General features: G+C 37.0%; 1 protein-coding gene across 4 annotated transcripts in view; it reads left to right on the top strand.

The window, feature by feature from the left end:
- The window catches only part of Sk (small conductance calcium-activated potassium channel), a 132,326-nt gene extending 107,654 nt beyond the window's left edge, over positions 1-24,672 (top strand). For all 4 annotated transcript variants that reach the window (XM_072907228.1, XM_072907226.1, XM_072907227.1 and 1 more), the window contains 7 exons: positions 7,274-7,369; positions 12,548-12,969; positions 15,857-15,992; positions 17,690-17,800; positions 21,195-21,322; positions 21,450-21,519; positions 21,870-24,672. In XM_072907228.1, coding sequence (XP_072763329.1) covers positions 7,274-7,369; positions 12,548-12,969; positions 15,857-15,992; positions 17,690-17,800; positions 21,195-21,322; positions 21,450-21,519; positions 21,870-22,505 — 1,599 coding nt within the window. In that variant the 3' untranslated portion in view covers positions 22,506-24,672. The remainder of the gene's footprint in view (positions 1-7,273; positions 7,370-12,547; positions 12,970-15,856; positions 15,993-17,689; positions 17,801-21,194; positions 21,323-21,449; positions 21,520-21,869) is intronic.
- Positions 24,673-25,543: the final 871 nt, after the last annotated feature.

Here is a 25,543-nt window from a genome sequence, read left to right as displayed (position 1 = left end):
AAAGTTTTAAAAATTCGATGGTAATGTGGTTTCAGAAATTTTATCTCTCAAATTTCGAAAGATCCAATGAAAACTTTCGATTCGTGTACGCATCAAAAGTTTTTCCTATTTATAAAGTTTTACAAAATTCTAGAATTTTTTTGACTATTTTAATCCTCAGAAATTGCAGTCTCTCTGAAATTTGTTATTTCTAAAATAGCGATTTCCTAGAATTTTGTCTCTTTGAAAATTTGGATTTATGAAATTTGACGTTTTTAAAAGATTTCTGAGCTCGTATGAAATGATCGAAATTTTAAAACTTCAAGGTCTAATTCTCAGGGTCTTCAGAGAAGACCTCTTTCTCTGCGTTAATCAAGTCGAAATTGTAATTTATATATTGTCATAGCCATAATATATATTTACAGGGCTTTTTGCATATAAGAATATATTATTATTACATTCTTGGACTACGAAGCATTTTTCTTTTCGTTCTCTAAAGTCATCGCCGTTATTATTTGGCGCAGTTCCTAAGTCGAAGAAAAGAAACGATAATTTAGGAATGAGTGCTTTATGACCCGAGAAGAGGAGAGATTTCCCATGGAAAATTTCTCAGAAACTTGGTCGACGTTTATCTTCGCGTTCGCGTCTTGTCACGAGGATTAAGCTTCCCGTAATCGAGCTTTTCTTCGACGATAAGTTTCTCGAGGGCTAAATCCGCCGAGAAAGCCGATTCTTAAGTTACCATTGGCGCGGCGCATCCTTCTTCTCTCTCTAAACCGCAAACAGACTTTCCTCTCGGAATAGTAGTAATCGAGAGTGCACCAGCGGGAGATGTTGCAAAAAAAAAATAAACGATATTTCAACCGGTGCGGTAGCAGAATTAACGCTGGATTTTTTTTTCCGTATGCAGCAGCGTATTTATATTTCTCGCGAAAAACAAATTTTTTATAATAAAAAAAAAAAAATAATTAGTTTCATAATATTTTTTTAAAGGAATATATGTATTTCATAATAAAACGCATATATAAATTTGTTAAAATAATCTGAAAATTGTGAGCACATTTTCAACAACACTTATTTTATTCAACACTATTATCTTCTATTTTCCATCACATTTTTTACGAATATCGTTGAAATAAGTTTAAGAATATTTACTTTTAAAATATGATAAAGGGTTTATGTTACATGTTGTTTATTTTAAATTATCCGTATATCCTCACGTGATAATCGCACACTGAATCGTACATTTGTTTATTGATTTATCATCTGTTAGTCTTAGTTTAGAATCCACTCAATGTATTTGCAAATTCCCTGAAATGCGCAATCGTTGTCGCTTCGTTCACGCAAATTGTAACAAATCACGCGTCGCGCAGTGAATCCAAATGAAATTTCCGATAAACGACGATTTCGACGTGAAATTTCATTCGCCGGTTTGAGCGTCCCGAGAGCGAGAATAATTATTTTTCACCCTTGAGAGTCGTTTGTCGACATTCCCGAGCTTTGATGTCAAAAGGACATCTCTCGCGTGATGCAGTCCAGTTTCCCCAACAAATATTAATATTTTTTTAAGAGTTAATTTCTTTTAGATTTTTTTAAATTGTACCTTTTGAGAGAAAGAGAAAGAAATAATCTTTATAAAAATATCTAGAATCTCTCTATTTTCAGCTTTTTAATGTCAAACACTCGCGGTTTCTTTTAATCTCACAGAGATTTCAGAAACGATATGTCCTCCGAGATACTCTGATCTTTATTACACTTTTTACTTTCAAAACTATGCAGTGTTTTTATGTCTTAAATGTTTGAACAGAAACGAGAGAGGACCACTCTCTTTGCTATTTCAATATCTAGAAAAAGTTCCCTCAAGTCTCGTCGGTTTGGAAACTTTTAACTATCACCGAACTTTCACTCGAGATCTTTTCGATCAATTCGATTTCTCCGCCGACCGAACTTTGCCTTGCCATGTGAAATGCGTGTGCGCGCGCGCGAAGAATAATTATTTCCCTCCTTAAAGGGGTCGATTCCTCTCTCCCCATCTAGCGTCCTCTCTTTTTTTGCGAATCCTTTTTCCCCTTTGACGTCTTTCCCGTCGGATTAATTTTTCAGACGCGTCAGACGCGTCGCGGGTTCACTCAAATCTCTCTCGTCCCGTCTTATTTTTCCTTGTCAGACCTAGTTACAAAAAGACTCCTCTTATTAAGCGGAGAGGAGAGGTCGAGCGATGATTGCTTTATAATCTGCAACGAGGGAACGGGAGCGTATTCTCGTGATGTATCGCCGGAATCAGCCACGAAGAAGGGAAAACCCTGTCTGTGGCGCTTCCTTTTCATTGTTGCGGAAATTATGAAAAAAAGGCAGAAAAACGACTGGAGAAAATCGTGTTTTACTATTGTAACCACGCGAGTATTAATTCCGGTAATTAAGCTGCAAAGTCCGGAAACTTGAACGTGACGATGAGAAAATTATCTCTTGTTAGAGTCTCATTAAAAAAAAAAATCGTATTACACCTAATATTTCGTAAATTTGTGTATTGTATTTGTCGACGAAATATTTTATATCGCACGTATATAAAACGCAATATTCATGACCGCAGGTGATTTTTATCTTCAAAGGTGTGGCGCGCACGTGCGTCGAATGAATGTCCGACAGCTAAAGGCAACCTAAATTCAAAATAACTGACTATAAATAACCGTTCATGTTATAAATCGACGTACGCTTGTTCGAGGGATCAAAACACATGGCAGACCGATGATTCCGCTGTCGGATAAATATGTTTTATTGGAGAATTATAAAAAGAATTATAAAAAATTCATACACCTCGACGCGGCGTTAATGAAAAGTTCAAGTTTATCCGGTATTTTTCGTCCATAATATTTTATAAATCATTTTAAATCTGATTTCCCTTTGGCATCTTAGGGTTTTTCAACTTGAAAGGTTCTTGTTGCGTTGTCACATCAAATTAAAAACACTTTAAATTTCCATTTTTCATTATTAGGCAGATATGTTTTATATATAATTGTATGAAAAATTTTTCTTTCCATTTTTCCCATAATTTAGATGATTCCCTCGATAAAGGCAGTTTATAAAATTTGACAATGATAGACTATCATGTTTGTATTCATTGTTTGTTTTTTTTTCTCTGGTACTATGATACCATAGAGAGATCACAGTGTACTTCGTTTTTGGACAGAAAGTTTGAAAGTTCGCACATCGTGACACGTGTATTTTATTTTACGCGTCCTACTCCTCTATCGGGAACAAAGGAATCCGCTTTCGAAACTTGCGGCGTCCTGGAACATGGTTTTACTTTAACGCCTTTTTTTCGACAGACGTGAAAAAACGCGGTAAAGGTGGTTAATTTCACAGGGCGTGACCACACAAACGAAGCGCCGCTCGCTCGGTCGAAAGCACGACATGCGCACATTCGAACACGCACGAATAGATCATGCCGTCGCTATAGTAACCTCGTGCGAATCTGAAAGTATTCCACCAACATCGTGCTTGGCCTGTGTTTTATTCGCGATTTCCGCGATATTACGCGGTATTAGCACGCGCGCCGACGAAGGTATATATCTCGAATAGTCTGCCTCCTCTTTTTTTTTTTTTTTTATTTTTCCGGTCCATATCAAAGAGTCGGCCATTTGAAATGCTGATAAAAGCAAAGTTGAATAAAAAAATATGATATACGATCCGATACGTTTGATTATAACGTATTGCAATAAAAGCTTTGCATAATATTATTTAAATGAATGTTATTCCATATTTACTTGAAAATACGAAATGGCAAGGAAATATTCAATTCGAAGGTAGTCTCTTGTATAAATTTCATAAAGGGAAAACAGTTATTTTTTTTCTCTACAAAGAGTTTAGTTGTTAAATAATAAATGGAGAAAAATTCCGTAAATTATTTTCGACGGTAAAAAAAAAACTTTTTTTTTTTCTTTTTCATAAAAAATAAGAGAAAAAATAAAAATATCTCGTGTAAGAATCGTGTAAGAATTGCTTCTCAGAAAAGAAAATATATAGTCGATAAAAGAAACTTACATAATCACTGTCGACCAGTATTTCCGTACGAATGCGAGGAGAGCGGAAGCTAATATAATCGGCATCGGGACGTGCCGGCGCGATCTGAATGCATCCGAGAAGGATGCAGGACATCGTTGACGCGATACAAAGAGGAATGCCAGAATCGTCAGGAGGGTCGGCTTGGCACGACTCTCCATATTGCCCTAATCGATCGGCGAGCCTCTTTAAGGGGATGATCAGTCGCTTACAAGTTTTCATTACGAGGGAGGACAACCATTTTCACGGCTGCGAGAACATCTCGATTTCGGTTAGGAAGTTTCAGAAAAAAGCGAGAGAAAGCGAAACCGGCAAACTTTTAAAAGACATCTATCAAGCGCTTTTTTTTTTTTTTTTTTTTTTTATTCACGTCTTGACCCTGCTCAAACTTTTTCCAACAGGCCATCTATCGTTTTTTATTTTTTTCTACAAGTCTTTTGGATTCTCGCGTCGTTGGAGTAACGTGAAGTGACACGTGTTGCTTTTTCCCAGTATAAATAAATGGAAAATAAAACAAAGATAGATTTTATGAATAAAAAGTCGAACAAAAAAGGGAGTTGTTCTAAAGATATCTCGTGTAAAGATATTCCACTCTCTTAATAGAGATAGATAAACTCCGCATTATCTCTTAGATATGTACTACCGCGGGTGAGGCTATAATCAAGTTGATAGAGAATGGAAATGCGCCCACGCGATTTTCTCGGGAAAATCGGCCCTGTGAGATGCAATCGCATTAATTCACGTGGACCACGAGCGGTATAATCCTCCCCCTGTCTCCCTAGTCGGTAACGTTATATCGATGTCAGCCTTTGGCATCGGTGCTCGTAAATTTATTATTGCACATCATGGTTACCATGTGCGACATCGAGCTTACGATTTTCATCTTCAAGAGGCAATAACCGATATAATTGGATCATCCCATTGAAATATGTTTACGGTAAATTCAGTCGACCGGTCAGTTTGGAATAACGGATAATTGTAATATGTATATTTAAAATCGTGTTTGCAACGCAGATGATTTTACAAATAAATTTTTCATATCTTCGTATATACATATAGTTTTCAAATTTCTTACGAATCTGATCTTTGGTTTTTTTATTTTTGTAAAAGAAAAAGAAAAAGAAAAGTAAAAAAAATCTACAAATATTCTTTCACTCTTTTTATTATTAATATTTCAGCTGAAATATTTTGTTTAAGTTGTAAACATGTAATGTTTTTTTTTATCGAACATTCATTTCCATGACATTACATTTATCGAAGCTTCCGGGGAAGAAGCAAACTTCTTCGTAATATAGTAATGATTTTGAATAAATTTACGCGAAAGTCGCGACTACAATGGTAAGTATTAGGCACACGCACAAATTTTCACAACTTGAGACATTGTAACGCGCCGCATAATATCACGATAGCAATTTCACGTATTCACCTAACCGGCGCTATAGCACTCGTAAAGTCAACTAAGGTCGGGCGAAAATGGATTTCGCGTTCATATTTTATGGCGCACCTCCTAATCCCTTAATCCATTTATGCGACGACCAGAAATCTCACCCAACCAGATACGAAAGCTTCGGTAAAAGCGCTACAAAAGTTGAATAAAAATAGCGGTATAATTTAACAATGTAATTAAGTATTTAACAACGCTATTTTAACAAAACATTCGTGTATGTATATATATGTGTCCAGATTTTGTTTTATGTATTCCAAATTATCTTTTTTGCAATGAATAAAAGAATTCTCTCTTAATATCTCACGAATGTAATCTTGCGGATAGAAATAATAGAATCATTTAAATTTAAATATCTCCGACGAGATTATATGTCTGACATTTGTGAAGAAAATTTTGTCAAGCGAGACTAATATTTAAATCGACTTTTTCCCCTCTTGGCACCCCTTCCCTTCCCTTCCCTTCCCTACCCTTCCCTACCATCGTTCTTATGAGCTCTTAATCCTTTTCCATGTTACATGGTGGAAGAGGCTTTGCTCAACCAGCGACCTTATTGTCGTCGTTCTGCCGTAAAGCAGCTCGTTATTGCGACCGACGATTCACCTGACCGAAAATTACATAAATTGTTCTCATACTTACATCGAGTAACTACATATGTATATGCATGCAAGAAGTGGAGTCGGAGCCATCTTCCGACCATGCTGCTTGTTACAGAAGCGAATGGAGAGAAGAACGGTAGTTAGTTGGACAATGCAATATCGATGTCGTTCTCCAGTTTCGCGTAATCGAGTAATCTGTTATAACTTGTACCACGATCGATTTCAAAGGTCAATTTAACGAGATTTTGATATATAAGTCTCACAATACACAAGGATGCTTCACGTTGGACGGTTGGAAATGAACTTTGAATTGGTCAAAGAACTTCTCTCCTTTCAGATGATAGAGGTGGTGGCGTCCCTTAAAACGCTCTGTAAACTTTAGAATATCCGGGCGCGTATCTTTCAAGCCTAGCTTAAATTCGTTCAAACAAAAACAGATGCGTTTGACAATGCGATCAGATCAGCGGAAATTACTGTGTACGTAACTTGGAGCTCGTTAATAGAAGTTAACACGGTGCCTCACAGTGTGCGAAACTAAACAAACAGCGATAATAGTTTTGTAGGAATTAACCTTCACAAATTTCAAAACGTCAGGGAAACTGCAGTAAATTCAGGGACGTGAAATTGTCAGATTTATAATGTAATATAATCCGAAAAATTAACAAGGTTATCGGGAACTTTCGATTTGCTAGATATTTAATGATGTAAAAAGATAATTAATGATGAAGGAATCTCTTAGATTTTTTTTTCAAATAGGTTTTTCAAATAGGATAAATATTAATTATCTCTTTTTTGATTTTTTTGAATTTCTTTTTTGGATATAAAATTAGGAAAAAGGAAGATTTTTTTTTATAGACACTTTTTTAACCGCATCATGAATTGAAAGCTACAAATATTTTATTGTTCCACATGTATAAAGAATGAGCAATCAACGCGCAGTTAAATCTCAGAATTAGCGCTCAATTGTTCGAGTTGATTATTAATTCATCGATATATATGCATATATATGTTCCATCTGTAATTTATAATTCTTGTGATATCGAAATGCTAAAATAACAGCGATTGTTTACCTCAATATATTTTTCGATCTCGCATCTTTTAAAGAAAATCAACAGTTGTTACATAAAATAAATATAAAGTTATTTCACAGATACATATATTTATATACTAAATGGAACGTTGTTTGTTTCAGGCCTCGTTTTACTCGACAGCACTGAAAACCCTGATCTCTGTGTCTACTGTGATACTGCTTGGCCTCATATTTGCTTACCATGCCTTAGAAGTTCAGGTACGTACAATGCACATATCAAAGTATTATAATCGCAATAATAAAATAAGGGAACTTTGCATAAAAATCCACTAAATTTAAAAAAATGGAATGTAAAAAACACATCATTTTAATTCTTTCAAAAATCAAGAAATTATTCTATCATTCATTCGCTCACGTAATTTCTGTATAATTTTATTATTTTATATAAAATTTAACCGAAAAAATGATTATTTTTCCTTATATTGTTATAGATACACATTATTATTATACATAATTATGCAGATAATAATTCAATGTTTATAAATGATATTATTGCATTTCTATAAACTGTTAAACATAAACTACTATAATATAATAGTTATAAACAACTATGAATAGTTATAAACAAATTAAATTCCTTCAATGGACAGATAATTCCGGTGAAATTGTTTTCGCATTTTCGAGCGTATCGTTCGGAACAGACATTACGCCTCAGTGATAGCGGGATTTGTAACAGTCCTCTATTATACCGTCCGTTCGGTCGAGTTCGTGGGAAATCGGGAAACTGTATACGATAGCGTGCGTGTGATTTTGCAAGTAGTATTGATGCACCGCTAATGAAAGGCCAATTAACAAGGCGCGCGCGCGCGCGATTAAATTTTATCTAGTCGACGCGCAAAATCGCGCGCTTTAACATCGACGATTACAGACGGCGGATTATTTATGCGGCCGGGCCCCATGTTGCGCTTTAAATCTTTGAAACTAGGTAGGCAACTGAATGAGTAACGACATATTCGCGGAAGGAATAAATATGCAACGACCTTCGGTTTTAGATCAATAAGTTACGTCAAGTAAGAGCGCGAACTCGAAAGCTTGAAATTTGCAACGAGACATTTGTCTCGGCGAAGCCCACGGAATCTTTATTTTAACTTCTGCTCTCCGCTCTATAGTAGGGGAAATCTTCACAGAAATTGTGAATAGATCCCTTTTCTCTGTGACCCTCTTAAGATAAAAGTTTCAAGACTTGTCAAGATTGCACAGAAAGTGCGGAATGTATACCGGGATTGTTTGCTATTCTTTTTTTTTTTTTTTTTTTTTTTTTTTTTTTATAAGTACTCGAATACAATTTTTAGAAGACGAGAGAGATCGTTAAAGAGTTTTCAATTTATTCCTATTGAATAAAAAAAGTTGGCTGATGATCTTGATATAATAATGGCGGAGTTTGAGAAAAATGACGGGGCATTGAAAGCACGCGTGGAGAGAGATGAACCGGGGTAAGTGTTCATTATAATATCCGGCGAAGGGAAGTCTCTTTCTGCTGAGCTCTCAATTTGCTTCCGGCCTACGGTAGGAAGTCGTCTTAATGAGATACCAATGGCCGGCAGCGAAAGAAGCTTCGCAAAGCCGCGTAAAGCTGGAACGTTTAAGCATCAACTCAAATATTGACATTACGACGGTCTTTTAAATTTTTACACCCAAGACTTTCGTTATGTACCGAGCGATCTGCGAAGAAGAAAGGCGGTGTAATTTTGGTATCCGATTTCTCCGAGCGAGTCTTAAAAGAATGTATAAAAGTGTAAATTTGATACTGGGAAGAAATGTAAATGTTTGAATTTTAGAAAAAATAAATGCATCGTAGATTTGCGAGAATTTTTAAATCTTGCTTTTATCTATCGCAAGAGGTTTTAAATTTTAAATCAAACATTTTTTACGACAAATAAAAATCGTTAAAAATATTGATGAAGTAAAATTAACATAATACTCGGTATAAAACACTAATTCTAATAAATTTAGAAAAATTTTTTTTTTTTGCGCATAATCGATTAAAAGCCATAATAGACTCATTTTTAAGAAACGAATTTATATATTGTATTATATATATATAAAAATAAAGAAATCAGTTTCTCACACACATGTCAATTTTATTTGACGGTAAAACGGTGCAAAGGTCAACTCTGAATGACAGATCAAGGGTTTATTGTAAGTCTCTCTAGAATATTGAGGTCGATCGCGAAGTGAAAAAGAAAGATGTGATAGCTGCCAACATCCGTTACCGTATCCCAAATGGATAATTCCGACTCAATGTGTCGGAAAAACGTTCTCGTCAAGCTCGCAGTTGTCACGCGATGCAATTTCAACGCGATATATCGAACCTTTCCCCCTGCTGTCCCTCCCTTCCCTCCCCTTCGATATCGCGATAATATCTTTGCAAGAATTTGCCATAATGATTGTTGTGTTGAAGCAAGTCCTGTGGTTTTTCACGAGATAGAAATCATAATCCTGGGATTTTAATAGAACTTTACGCGTGTTTATACTTGTAAATTTATCACAGAACGCAATTTGCATGTGTTTGAATGGAAGTAAGTTGAGAAATAAAACGTCTTTTCACTTATACCGATTATTCTACAAGTTGCACAAACTTAGTTTAATGGATACTTGGAATTCGCAAAGTTAATTGTCGTTAAAAAAGGAAACTTTGAAGCAAGTCATTATTTGTTGTAAATTATTTAACAACAAATCACCCGCGCGCCTGAAATTCAAATTATTATAGAAACGAATTTAGGTGAACGAAAATAAATCGTTCCGTCTGTTATCTGTCATTTATCAGTTTCAAAGATAAATTCGCGAAAAATTATTTAAACTCTCTTTCAACTGCGGCAAACTATTGATCGCACTTATTGTCTATGATCTCGGAAACATTAGGAGCGGAGGTTTTCGATGATAACCAGCTCGGCCACTCCAAGCTGGCGCATGCAATCTTGGAGCAGCAACGGCTGGCTAAGAGCCTAATGGCCTGCTGACCTTTCGGCACCTGTTGATTGTCGTTTATCAAGGATTTGCATGCGCAGATTTGCCGATATTCCTAACCTGGCGCCGCAGAGCGAATGGGTCTCCCACGGGAAACGTCGCTGTCGTTCTGATCGATGTCATCTGCTGCGCAAGTTTCTCTCATCATTCTCTTCTCCGTCTACTTCTTGTTCTATACGTATCCATTGTATTTAGTACTTTGTACTAAATAAATCTGTTCAAATCCCGCAATTATCGCAGATTCTTGATACGTCAAATTTCTAAGATCCTTAAATGGAAATAATTTGATTCGATTTATTACAAATTTGATTAATCAATATTAAATTAATAATCTCAATTTTTTCCGGACGCTAGAAATAATGCGATTTAAATTATCGGCAAAAGAAATTGCATTTACAAATATGTTGTGAATTTAACGAACGTTATCTGTGTGTTTTAGAGAAAATTTGAGGAAATTCTACTGGTTGATGTTCTGTAAAAACAAAATCTGTGACATGTTCGGTTTCTTATTAAAAAAAAAAAAAAAAAAAAATGCTACACGATATCGTAATATCGTAAATCATAATCGCGTGCGTTTAGATTAAGGAAGTTGGAATGCCATGGATTTATGGATTCATAAATTATTGACGTTAAATCTGATATTACTTTTTTAAATTTTGCGGCATTTTTGTCGCTATAAATTGCCAGTATATCGATGCAAAATTCCCTTTATACAGTTTTTCTCGATGCAATGGATTCTTCCTTCTCTTGTCACGCGAAACCTCCTCCCTTCTCCGCCATTTTCCCCGGTCTCCAGCGGAGATTATTCTTCCGAATAAATGGACTTGCACCGCATTATACTAATCCATTCAGAACGCCCGAGGCGATGGCGGGTTGCATCTTTCGCGCCGGACGAGAAATACGAGCTGCAAAATATCCGCGATGTATCAGGCCGCGAGATATCGCCAGGATGTAAAAGCGCGCGATGATGGATGTATATCGCATCCCGCTGAGGATCTCCCCCGGACTTTCAGAACGGAACACAACTCCATTGTCGAAATTTGAAATTTTCGAGGTCCGACCCGGCTGCATCTAGGAGAGAAAAACTTGAGAGATGATTTATGATGTTGCAAGCATTCGGTGATCACTCAACAAAGGTCCTGGTGATATCAAGATACTACGATAATTTACAAAAAGTTAATAAACTGAGAAGCAAATAAATAATGGCGATATCAAAGGAATTCTTGAATTTACTATATCAAAGTTTTGTTAAATGAGATCTTAATGAGTGAAAAAAGCTGTTAGAATATTTGAATCGAGGGGGAAAATATAAGTTAAACAGATGATAAAAATCAGCAATGTCACGAGGATCAGTGACGTCGATATGAAACAAATTGCACTATCTCGAGTAACACGTATGTGGAAGCCTTTAAGCGCAAGTTGTTTAGATCTGGCAGGATCGTTACCGAGTTAAGGATGATTTGTTGCCGAAATGGCGGCGGCCTGTGTACGGTTACAACTAACTCTATGTAGCGAGATAGACGGCGATAAACAACGACGTACGTGTTGCAACGTTTTAATCACGTTTACGAGCAAGGCGGTCGGAATTCATATTAATCGAACGCTCTCAAAGAGCGAGCTTTCATAACGGAATACGCAGGCTTATTTGGTCTCGGTTGGTATAATTTCGCGCGATCGATACATGCACTCAAAAATCGCTTTGAACGTGCGCGCACGATGATACGATATATATGGATGGTACGGCATAATTAATTTATTCGTTTGTTAGTATTTGCTTGACAATCGTGCGAAATGGATGAGTGTAATCGACTTTTTTTCAATAATGTTCAATTCTGAACGAATAAAGATCCCAACGATTGATAATTATTACAATCGTGCATATTAATCTCCGTGTGATATTTATTACTAAAAGTTCTTTATTTCAATAAAGGAGAAATGCATAAGAAAATTTGAAAATATATTTTCAAGATAAATAATAATCAAATAATTGCAATTCATTCTATTATAATATAATATTATTATATTATAATATAACGCAAAAATTATTCGTAAATATTTGGTTATTCCTTATCTCGGAAACATATTTATATTTTCCAATTTTTAGATTGCCTTATATACATAATATAATAATATTATAGAATAATAATAATAAAAAATTCTATTTCTAAAACTTGAAAGATAATAAAATTAAATAAATTTAAAAAATTATGTTATATCATATTATAATATCTTTTTACTTATGTAATACATAATAATTGAAGTAATAAATTATTCAAATATTGTTGGAAAAATCGTATGCGACTTAAGCACAAATCTCTGTCAGTGCTGAACAGCTGATCAGATGATTTAGGTTGATGAAACTATGTGTACTTATATGTACGATCTGTCAATTTCTATGTTGGATGACAGTTGTTCATGATTGATAACTGCGCGGACGACTGGCGGATCGCGATGACCTGGCAGCGGATCGCGCAGATCACGGTGGAGCTGGCGATCTGCGCGATTCACCCGATTCCGGGCGAGTATTACTTCCTGTGGACGACCAAGCTGGCAAACAAGAACGGCGACATCGGCTCCAAGTGGGTGCCGTACGACGTCACCCTCTCGTTGCCCATGTTCCTCAGGCTCTACCTCATCTGTCGCGTGATGCTGCTACACTCGAAGCTCTTCACGGACGCGTCGTCGCGTAGCATAGGGGCCTTGAATCGCATCAACTTTAACACCAGGTTCGTCCTCAAGACCCTGATGACCATCTGTCCCGGTACGGTACTTCTGGTCTTCATGGTCTCCCTGTGGATCATCGCCTCGTGGACGTTACGACAGTGCGAAAGGTAAACTCTACTACTGCTACTGTATATAAAATATACAACATATATATATATAAGTTTTTCATCTCTTTACAATATTATATGACTATATAAAATTTCAAGATAAAGATTTACTATGTAATTATAGTTTCAAAATTAATCGAGATTTCTCCAAGTGTTTACATTCGATAGCTTTATACAACTATCGACATTATTAAAATAATCTGTACTTTTTCTTTGTTTTTCTTCGCGCTTTTTTCTTTTTCTAGTTTCTTGATTTATTCCCCGGTAGCCAAGCTTTTGAAAGTGTTTTATTTCTTTTTTTACATTCGCTCTGTCAGTAAAGTAACAGTAGTTGTCCCACATTATTCATGTCCAATTCCCAACGGGAGGAGGAACACTGACAATGCATTTTGAAATCATGTACAGTCCAATGGACGCGACTCATTTGCTTGCGATGATTGATCTATGACCTAATGGCGCGTCCATCCATCGCGAAATCCCGCGACGTAACCATAAATCTCGGTATCCTTGCGGGAGAAGAGGGAAGGAAGTAGGAAAACGCGTTCTCGATTAGGGTTGGTCGTTGACGATCGCCGTTGGAATTTAGTGATTCCTGGAGAGACCGGCTGATAATTAAATTCTCCCCGTAAATAGCCGCGCTGCGATTTCAGGAATAATCAATCTTTGCCTTGGCAATATCGAGGCGACGACCGATGGCTGCTTTCAAGGATCCCGTCAGGTTAGGTCTCGAAGCAGAGAAGCGAAGGAAAGGATTCCTCCTATCCATCGCCTCAATAAAATCTCCCGGTTCTTTTGTAATGGACGGGCCTTCACCCATCCACGCGTTTAATTGAAATATTTATCACTCTGCTAATGTTGATCTCTGCCTGTCCCGACATCCGGCGAAAGCCTTCGATTATGAGCGATTCTGTGTGAACTCGCGATCGACTGTTTCATTGTTTCACTTGAGGGGGCGATCATTGAAATCGTGTGCGCTTTTACATTTGATTTATCGCGTTCCACCTTTTCCGATAGTCGATTATGATAATAGTCCCGATAATGGTAGGAACATATTCAACTTCCCGACACCGTTTCCATTGGATGAATACGCGAGTACCGCAGACATCGATATCGCGCGGAAAATTTTGTTTGGCAAATTTATGAAAAAAGTTTTAATCTTTTTATACTTATTCTGTTTTATCACTCTAATCCTGTTATTTTTAATAAATAGCACACGCGCGTGAAATATTGATGTTTATGTAAAATTCTCCCAACAAGTGGTTGCATCAAGTAAATTTATTTAAATTTCTCTTTTAGTATTGATGATATTAAGTAAATATGTAAAACGTGTCACAATTATATGATTGTAAATTATTGTCGTATCATCGATTTATATTTCTCTCTTTATTACAATTAATTTTACTTATTATGTAAAAGTATTTTAGTTTCAAAATTTTAGATTATTAAATTTTATTTAATTAGCATTATTATTTTTGTTTTAAATTTTATATAAAATGTGTGTGTGAATGTGTTGTATACAATTTCTTCTAAATTTATTTTACAACAATGATACGTGATGCCCTCGTATTATTTGCTAAAGTAAACTAACTAATAGTATATGAAATTATTGAATTTGCGGTTGTACATTTGCATCTGCATTGAAAATTAAAAGATCAATTTGTTAATTTTGCTCTCACATCACCGTAAACGACCGCGGGCCCTGCGGCCAGTTTCACGCTTGGATTATGGGGTCGGAAATTGTTGCGAAATCCGAATAGTATTTTATTCAGTAAACGTCCACGCATACTACGTGACAGCGCGAATTTCCACGACAGTAACGCGATTTTCACGGTACGCATGGTCGACAATCACTCATGCAATCAATGTTGCTACGAGAATAATCCTGTTCCATGAGACTTTCATGGGATAGGAATAGATTGTTCGTCGCATCAAGTTTAAACGGGCACGTTTTCGACAAGTAAATAAAAAAAGTTTAAGGAAGTCGCATTTGTTACACGCTTAATTTCGAACGATTTTTCTTCACCTCCGATCGACTATATTCATCATCTCACACGACGATAAAACATTTACCGTTATTATTTAAAAACTTTTCACTGGCTTTTAAAATTTTCATAATATTTTCATCTTTCCCGCGGGAAGAGAAGAAGAAATGGGAAACATTAAAACACTGAAATTTTTAACATGATTAATTTATTATTTTAAAAGATTCCGATTTGTCGATTCGCAGATATTTTGACAAAGATTGAAATTTGTGAAAGATGCGGACGAAAGCGTCTAACGTCGACCGAACTGTGTAACAGGGTCGTTAAAACCATTTTACGACGCAGATTATGCCGCCCGCATCTTCCTCATGCTTGATAATGAATCTCACGGGGGGCATAATAACGCTATCATTCATGCCCCAACTTGCCGTAGTTGCCCTAATGCTTATCCCACGGATAGGAGATTGAACGCTGTGGCAAGATAGATATATCGAACCGCTATTAAGAAAGGACTAGCAAATTTCATTATTAGAAATTATATTTTCAAAATAATATCAAGAAGATTAAGCTCTTAGAGATTTATAAACAAGTTTTTAATATCAATTAAAAAAGTATCAATATACAGTTTTCTAGATTTTTATTGTTAGAAGAATTGAAAAAGGATTATTTCATAAATAGTTTTTTTTTTTTTTTCAATCGCATTTTCGTTTTTTTATTATTTATAAGTTTACGTTTTTAAGAATTTCAATTTCAAATATCAATTTTATAAATCAAATTATCTGCCCCGGAACGTATCAAGATTTTTAAAAGAGATTTTGATGATTCATAAAAGCAAAATATTGCGTTCAACCGTCGCGCGTTGCGCTCGTCGTTGAAATAATGCGCTTGTCGCTTTGCCACGACAGGTTCCACGACGAGGAACACGCAAATCTCCTCAACGCCATGTGGCTCATCGCCATCACTTTCCTGAGCGTCGGCTTCGGCGACATTGTGCCCAACACATACTGCGGTCGAGGTATAGCCGTCTCCACCGGGATGATGGTAAGGACAGGACGTAAACCGGCACCGTGTCGTGAAATTTTTTCCACCATCCAGCGTCGCTCGCGATCAGTGTCGATCATCAACGATGCATCTCCGAGGAGATATACATATATATATGATAAAACTTTGCGAGAGAGAAAAAGAAAGATTTTTTTAAAAAAGGAAGGCTTTTTAGAGAAATTATTTTAGAAAAATAATTGTTATATATATATATATATATTTTTTTTTTTTAATAAATAAGGCATTATATCTTTCCATATCACGAGCCGAAAAATATGTGAATTTTTCCGAATTGTACAACAATTATTCCGGCTAAAGTCATCGGTTACAGGCATCGTATTACCAATCACTATGGTCGTTAATCCTTACCGAGATTACCGCAAACTACGAGATATATATATACTGCATCCGCATGTCCAGACTCGCGGAACTCCGCAGGCATGTAACACTCGATGTAACTCCTCGCGTTAAGCACCGCGCCCGACCAGGGCTTCATTACAGGAGCGGACGACCGTAATAAACGAACGAGCGATCGATCGTGATTCCGATACCAGTAGTTGACAAATCGCTCGTCCCGATTTACACGCAGTGTTTCGTCCCGTTCGTGTTGTTCCTTTAACATGCTTACACGCCGTGTCTATGTAATTAAAGACGACGTAGGACACAATAAACGCCACGTCCGTTCGTTCCCACGGGAATGTGGGAAGTCGCTCCTCGTTATATGTACCTTCCTTCCGCCCGGCATCTTACTCGCACTTCCGCGAGTTAATCCGTAATTCCAGTTAATTCGTAACTATCTCCGAGTTGATAACCAACGCATGGCTGCTTCCAGAGATGCTAGCCAATTCCTCGAAACTTCCGCTGCGCGAGCACGATGGTTGTTGCCGGAAATCCGAACATATAAGTCACGATATGTTTAATAGTTCTCACCTCCCCTTGTCAGTTAATAATCTTTCTTTCTTTCTCTCGTGAACATTAATGCGCTGGTTGCGTCGCTTAAATGGTGCGAAATTGCTCAGTCTGAGATTCTGCCTGTTGACTGTTAATGGCAATCCCTCTCTTTCTGCGGAAATATTCTATTTTCCAACAAATAGTTTCGCAATCAAATTAATGAAACTAATGTTGCTTAAAAAAAGAATTATAAAACTAATAATGTAATAAAAATAGTAAAGTAAAAATGTGATGAAAATAGTGTAATTATGAGACAAAAATCAGTCTTATTATATTAGTGAAAGTAAGTTTCTTTATACAAAAAATATTTATAAATTACCGCTAACTTGACGGCAACCTGAAACTATAATCCGAGAGATTGCTCAGCTTGAGATTTTGACCGTTAACTTTTAATGGTAATCTCTCTCTTTCTGCGGAAATATTCTATTTTCCAACAAATAGTTTCGCAATCAAATTAATGAAACTAATGTTGCTTAAAAAAAGAATTAGAAAACTAATAATGTAATAAAAATAGTAAAGTAAAAATGGTAAAAATATTGTAATTGTGAGACAAAAGATTTACATTATTGAAAATAAGTTTCTTTATTGTATGATTAAAATTAAAAAAAATTATATAGAATGTTTGGAAATCACGGATATTTAGAAATTTCGGAAGCTAAAGAAAGAAAGAGGCAATTTTAAAATATATACGCACATTTCATGTGGAACAAACTCGCAGAAAATATTTTTTTTCTTCAAATTTTTAGGGCGCCGGGTGCACCGCTTTACTGGTGGCAGTCGTCTCCAGGAAGCTCGAACTTACGCGGGCGGAGAAGCACGTGCATAACTTTATGATGGACACGCAATTAACAAAAAGGGTAAGGCCACTGCTCTTCATGCATAGACAAGTCTTTACGTAGTATTTTAATAGAGCACAGGAGAATTTTTTATACTGTCGTAGAGTCGAAACTTTCTCGCGAAGCTATTCCAGTCTAGTGATGTAAATTTCAAGCAATAAAAATTTCAAATAAAAAACTTGCAAAATATAGCAGGAATCCTTTAATAGAACATCGTGGATTATAAATTATAGTATATTAAAGGATATTTTTGGTTTCGATAGAGAAGATGTTCGGTTCACACAGAGAGCACAGTAAAGCCGCTATATACCAATTTATAATAGCTTATATAATATATGGTCTTCACTGCTTTTACATCGATCGACAATCAAAAAATAGACATTTACTAGAGCTACAACTTCTTTACAATTGAAACTTTGATACTTAAACACTCACTGCACTAACAATTAGTAAGTGACTTTAAGTAGAGATATTTTTAAGTTTTTTGTTTGCTGACATTTTCGTGAAAAAATTTTGATTCTCAAGTGATATAATATTTTAGTTAAATTTAGTAAAAATTAGTGAAAGTAAGAAAAATAGAATTTATGTAGCATAATGATAAAATAATGTAAAATAGTATTTTCTTTTGTTTAAATAAACTGTTAAATAATCCAAAGGATTAAACTGAAAATTTTACAATAATCGGAGTTGTCTATTGTTGCAATGAACAACTTCAGCATGTTACATTATATCGTGAGTTTGGTCTATGCAAGTTTCTGAATTAAAGAGGGTAACAACTTTTAATGATATGCATAGCAAATAATAAGTTTCTAAAGTGAAACGAGCTATCTATGTGTATATCAAAGTATTAGTTATGTAATAGTAGACGCTAAGTTTTCTTTAACACTACTTTTCGATGGACGATAAACATATGCGATAAGTATCTTACCATTATTTTAAATAAAATCAAACAAATTAAAGTCTAATTTGCAAAATTTCCAAAAATCTACAAGTTAGATTTTCTTAAATTTGAACAGTAGATTCATGATATTTTTTTATTACAATATTTATTAACCGATCGCGACGAAAAGGATAAAAGATTCAAAAATACACAGTTTCTAAAAAAATAGTAATAATAATAGAAGGTAGAAGAAGAACGTAGGTTTTTCAAGACATACATAAATATATTCATCAACGGTATCCCGCAACAATCGGTAAAGCGAATTAAGCACGTAATAAGAGCATGATGGATATCACTCTTCATATAGAGCGACGTAATTTTCCGGTTGAACCACATAATAAGAAAGTATCCCACTGAATAAGGTTGCCTGGGAAATAAGCAGACTGCATGAAGTCGGTCGGCGAAGTTGCTTTGACCTTTAGGCAAAACAGTCTTCCCTTCGTCTTCCAATCTGAATTCTAACTTTGATACAGCGATACTTGAGACAGTGGAGTAAAGAAGAGTAAAAGTAGAAAAATCGTAAATATCGTACGCACGAAAAGAAAAAGTTTCCCTTATAAATTTATAAAAAGAAGGAAATTTAAATATGTATAAAAGCCATCTAAAAATCATTAAAAAAATTCGTAATACAGATTTACAAACCTATAAGTGTCTCATGTCGAATGAACGAAAGATTCTGAATCCGATAGTCTGTTGAAGTTCAAGGACTTGAAGAGCAAACACACTTCCATATGAGGATAAGAGAAAGCGCTCCTGTCAAAGTAGATAGTATCGTCGTATCGTCTATCTAGATGATAGGTCGAGACTTGAGACGAGGAAGTCAGTTAATGTATCATTGTCATCATGAAAGGAATGTGACGTCGATCGATTCAATCTCAACAAACTTTCAAAGAAATAAAAGGCAACTCTCGGCGAGTAAATCGTAAAGTCGATAATATAAGGCCTGCTTGAACTTGTGAGCACTTTCCGATTATTGTACGAAAAATTTTGACATTTCTGGAACACTTTGTAACAAGAATGAGTGCCATAAATTCGTCGCCACGTGAATTTTAAATTCAGAAATAAGTTTGAGACTTGGGCGGAAAATTAAAAGTTGAGAATACAAACTTGTGTTTCGAGAGAGCCTTGCCATTAAGATTTGAAAGTTAAAAGATATAATGGCACGAATACAAATACATAAAAATGAGTATAAGAGACATATAAAACTTTAAAGCGAGATCTTTCCGGATTCGAGAAATTTAAATATTAGTTATTCAGAATTTAAAAAGTATAGGAGAGCGGAAAAGCGGATTCTATCACTGTTCTTTCTTTCATAACGGAACAATTGGTGACTCGTTGCAAATCATGGCATAATCGATAGCTTGTGTCACGAGGGTTAATACGCACCTCTTTTTTTTTTTTTTTTCTTTTCTTTTCTTTGTGTAGAAACACAAACTTTCTCCATTCTAATATATTTCATCGTGCTTTTCAAATATATCTCGAGATGTTCGAAAGTATTTCTCCTCACGTGTTGCAAAAAGACGTCTTTAATTAAAGATGTTGAGATATAATTCCAATCCTGATGCAATTTAAATTTGTCGTATGTCTGGCAGTGAGTTAAGTTGCATAAGTACACGGTCGCTTTTCTCTCCACCTCTGGATCGAAGCCTTCAACTACACGGCTACTGAAATAATTATTAGCCAGCGTTATTTATAAACTTTGCAAATATCAAGGAGTGGTAACGTAGAGCTATACACATAACCATATCGACGAGTCTTTTTACGCCGCTCTAACCCTCGGATGCATATCGCTTTTTTCACGTCATTGCATAAGCGGAATCGATCTGATTTCATCAGCGGTAACAAAATAAATGTCATCCTCGAAACCCATTTTTTTTCCTCGACTACCGTATATAGTTTGCGAGCACGTGTAAATTTTTCCGAGCGAAAGGGAACTGTAATTTTAACAATTTATAAAAATTTGTGGAATCTTTTTAGAAAGTTTTCTCATTAAATGAGAATAAAGCAAAAATGTAATGTTATAATCCGAAAATATATATTTCCAACGGATCATTAATCATTCTTTGAGACAAATTATCCCCGCTGATCTTGAAAGGGTTAATTAACCGTAACATAATGAATACTGTCACAGCTAACGAGTTACGCGATTAATGGCGCAGTATAATGTTTACTTAGCGAATATATATATTTTGAATAATTCCACAGCGCGTGATGTTAGTTTTGATTAAAAATTTATAAACTGCGTGACGCATCGCCGTGTGTGTTGTTATTTCATCTTATATAAACAAAACTGTATAATACCTCAGGATACGACTTTTTCATTGCTTTGTCCAAAACAAAATTTTTTCTTTTTTTTTTTTTTTAATTTTCAAAGAGAAGAGAGCGAGAGAGATTTTCGATAAAGTATCGGCGATCCGCTGACAAGAGTCAGCTGATGCTGAATGGATTGACAAGGATGGTCTGCTCTGTTTGTAGTTGAAGAACGCCGCGGCGAACGTGTTGCGGGAAACGTGGCTGATCTACAAGCACACCCGTTTGGTGAAGCGCGTCAATCCTGGACGCGTGCGGACCCATCAGCGGAAATTCCTCCTAGCTATATATGCGTAAGTCGATATTCCGCACTCTCCGGTTGCGATAACAGAAATACCGTCGTGTAGGGTAGACTCTACACGATGTAGGCTGTATACGTAATTGCATAATTCCATCTCGATGCTACCCTCCACATTTCAGACTCAGAAAGGTGAAAATGGATCAGCGCAAATTGATGGACAACGCCAACACTATAACGGACATGGCCAAGGTAAGGATCATCAGCGCTAATGAGGGAAACCGCTTTTCTGTTTACAAAGCCTGATGCAATATTGCAACAGCGATGGAACAGGGATTGAACAGGATTAGCTCCTGAAAGCTTTTTTAGACAGAGTAGTTTTTTTTTTTATATAAATAAAATAAATTCTTGTTTTTCAAATTGTTTCCCAAATTATTTTTTATCGCTAGGAGATTTAACTTTATAAGATTAATAATACTCGTCTCAGTGGCGTTTATGGCACTTGTATTCCATAAATGCAACATTCTTTCTCGCATCGTCGCAAACAGATAACGAATATTAACACCGTTAACGTGTATAATGCCTAATCTGTACCCTGACAGACGCAAAACACCGTCTACGAGATCGTCTCGGACATGAGTACGCGGCAGGACGCGGTGGAAGAGCGTCTAGTGGGTCTGGAGGACCGTCTGGTCGGCCTAGAGGAGAAGCTGACTTCGCTGCAGGGTCAGCTGGAACTGCTGCCGGAAGAGCTGACCCGCTGTCTGGCCCAGCACGCGGAGCGGATGGAGCAGCGGCGTAATTTTCTTCATCCGGATACCGCGGTAGCCATGGCAGCTTCCGGCGGTGGTGGCGGCGGCGGAGGAGGAGGAGGAACCATCTCGTCGGGCACGAGCCTGGGCGTTTCCGGCGGCGGCGGCGGCGGTGGCGGCGGTGCATCCGTTGCCGCTCACCACCCTCTCGCCAGCCTCTCCAACTCCCCTCTCCTGCCGCATTCGCGCAGCGTGCCCAGCGCGCCCAGCACCATGTCCCTGCACCCGTGGCCGGTCAGCCCGGTCCTACCGCCCGTCTCCAGCCGGACGCCGCACCTGGTACCGGAGACCGGCAGGCATCACGGCCTCAGTCACTCCGCCACGGTGACCACCACGACCTCGCAGTCGGCTACCAGACTCACCTCCCAGGCCGGCATGGGTGGGTTAGGCAACAGCCAGGGCTCGGACACGTCGGCGCACAGCTGAGTCTCGTCTCTGCAGCCGCAGCACTCGTACTAAAAGGCCCGAGACGCCGGTTTCCGCGTAATCAGCAGACCGCGGCCGTGCCGCGACATTAATCGGTGATCACCGACATATTATATAATCGACATATAGTACTGCCGGGGTATGAAATTGTACGCTACGGTCGTACGTAGGTCGGCTGGAGGTTCGCACAAACAAATATGAAAAGATTCCCGTCTAGAGCGGTGTCTCCTCATCTCTACGTTGGCTGTGTCTATAAAAAGACAATTCATATCCAATTATCGGGTGATTCGCGCGAATTCATCGGTGTTTACACTGAAAAAAAAAACAACTCTTTATGATTCGTTTTTGCGCAGAAATATATATATATATGTAATTGTCGTAAATGCCGCGTGGATTACAAAAGAGACGCTGTTCTAAGCGAGAGTGTTGACTAGATTGATTAAACACGGCCGTCTGTTTTTCGTGCGAAACTCGTCTAAGGATGGGCCTTCTTGCATCCCGCGCGCACCTTTGGGTCTCTCCTCGAGGAGCTTATGCCTTCGATGAAATGCGATCAAGCTGGCAAGCGACGATTGCAACAAGATTCGAAATAGGAAACTGTGGATGTAACGACTGTCCGAACGCTATATATGTTTTTATCTTCAACAAATTTTCTGGAATATTTGAACGCGAAAGGAATCGACTTTCTATATCCATTTAATCGCCTACTTTAGTCAATCTGCTCGATTCCTTCCAATCTTCATAATTTTTAGCTAGTCAATTTTGACACAAGTACGCAATTAAAAGGAATCGGTTTTCCGTTTACAAGATAAACAATCTCGAGAGGCGTGATCGAAAGAATGAAAAATTGGCAAATTACACTTTTATAGAATAAATAATCGAATCGATGGATCGATTTCAGATGGACATGAAGGAGAGGAACTCTCAAGGTACGCGCGGCTTCTTCCACTAGCTGCGCGCTGCTCCCCTGCCCAACTTGCGTGCCTGAATAACTGTTTTCTTAATAATTAAATGTACATTCTCGACATACACACACATACACACATACAGAAAACTCTCCACCTTGTATCTCTGTATACCTTGTGAAGAGAGCGAACAGGGCATGACGTGTGTGTACAGGAAGCGTGTGCGGACAAGGACTAGCCCGGAGGTGAACCAAAGCTGGCTCTTAAAGCCTTTCGCGCGTAGTTCAGGTAAACCGTCCCTTTTCTCTCCCTGACAGAAGCGCGTTACAAAAGGACTACTATATCTGTACTTCATACGTCGCTCAGAATCTAGGATCTAATCGATCTAGATATTCGAGGTAAAGTATAAAATGATTTATATATAATGAATCGTTCGTATATGCATTCTCATTCACCGAGAGAGGCTATAAAAGTGCATAATTTACAATTTCTAGTACGTTCGGGCATAACTGGGAATCGATATTTTTTCTGGTTTAAGTAAAAGTATATTAGAAGTTATGGGTGTGTTTGCCATATTTTCAGATATAAAAGACTCGGGATTACATTTAATTAATATATATATATATATACATATACGCGATTATTCTAATATTTTTAATTCGTGAAGAATTGCCCTTAGCTATATTATATTTCACACATTCCTCCTCTCTATTATTTTTCCGCCCATTATATACATGTCTTTCTCGGCTTACATATTGACGAAATATTAAACTGATAGCATTGAATCGACAACGTTGCAAAATATTTTGTTTTTTTATATCGGACGGCGCGAAAAGCACGCTTTAAGGGCCGGCGCGAACCCAACGGGTGTCCAGGAAATAACAAATAGAGAGAGAATGCAAAGTGATCTTATCCGCTTTAACGTCCGTAGGTTACGTAGGATATTATATTGTTAGGTGTAATACTCTTGTACTCTCTATGGCGCACGGGTACAAAAAGCGGCTACGTTTCCACTGAAAGGAAGAGGGAGGGGTGGGAAGGGAGTGAAGATTTTTTATAATGGAACCGCGACCGCGCGAGGGTGGCGCGACGCAAGGGGGTTAGGCTTAATTAAACGAATCGACCAGACAATGGGAAAGTAATTATTTGTCAACGACTTTCCGTTCGAAGGCGTTCATCAGGCTTTTTCGTTCGTGCCTATAATCATCGCCATTCAATACCTCTACATATTAATTTACTGTCGCCCACATATATATATATATATATGAAAAAGTAATTTATTGTTCAAAGGAAAAAAATTGTGCTATATAGCTGTCGTAATTATCGCTTTTATCTGTTACTTTTTTTTACTGTTTGTTCTTATCAAAAATTAAATCGACAGCTAAAAGTTATTCGGCGAAGGAGAGACGATGAAAAGCCTGATGCGCCAAAGATACAGAGTGTCCCGGGAAGAACCGAATGCAAATTTACAATTGTCCCATTGGTCACATTGGATGATGGTCCAGATTCTGAAAAGACGTGAAGAATCTGGATTTACCGAGGGACGCAGTTCGGTTTTTTTTTTTTTTTTTTTTTTTTCCCGGAACACTCTGGTATAAGATTATTGCTGTAATTCGCAGCCGTAACGCAACACACACGCGTTTATTCTTTCCGACACGTTATTAGTCCCGAAGATGTTCAGATCTCGACGCATCGGCGCGAAGTGGTTTGCCAAGGTTTGCAACCCACGCAATCGCACACGACGACAACCGAGATTCTATCGAGGCTCTACGGGACGAGCTCGAACGACCCTCATCCCCTTTAGTAGTAAATTATCAAGTAATTTATCAAGAGTGTTTGCTGTTTCTTTAGTTGGATTAAGAAGAATTAAAAGGAACTTCTATTTATAAAATTGAATTTTCAAGAACGCAGGTGTTCGTAGAACATTTTTGAGAAACGTTTACGAGAGTGAATCGATTCCAATCTCGGATAATTTTATTTCTTACTTTATATTTAAAGCTTGTATCTATTTTTAATATTTTATTATATTTCATTTATTTTATTTATTTAATATTTCATTTATTTTATTTACTTAACACTCGATTGTCAGATTTAGGTATTTGACGTTTATTAAACGTCGTTGAATTAATTTTC

Source organism: Anoplolepis gracilipes, chromosome 15, assembly GCF_047496725.1.
Source record: "Anoplolepis gracilipes chromosome 15, ASM4749672v1, whole genome shotgun sequence".
In the NCBI taxonomy this organism is placed as follows: Eukaryota; Metazoa; Arthropoda; class Insecta; order Hymenoptera; family Formicidae; genus Anoplolepis; species Anoplolepis gracilipes.
Note: the sequence above shows the minus strand (reverse complement) of the source record. Positions and strands in the feature narration are given on the sequence as shown.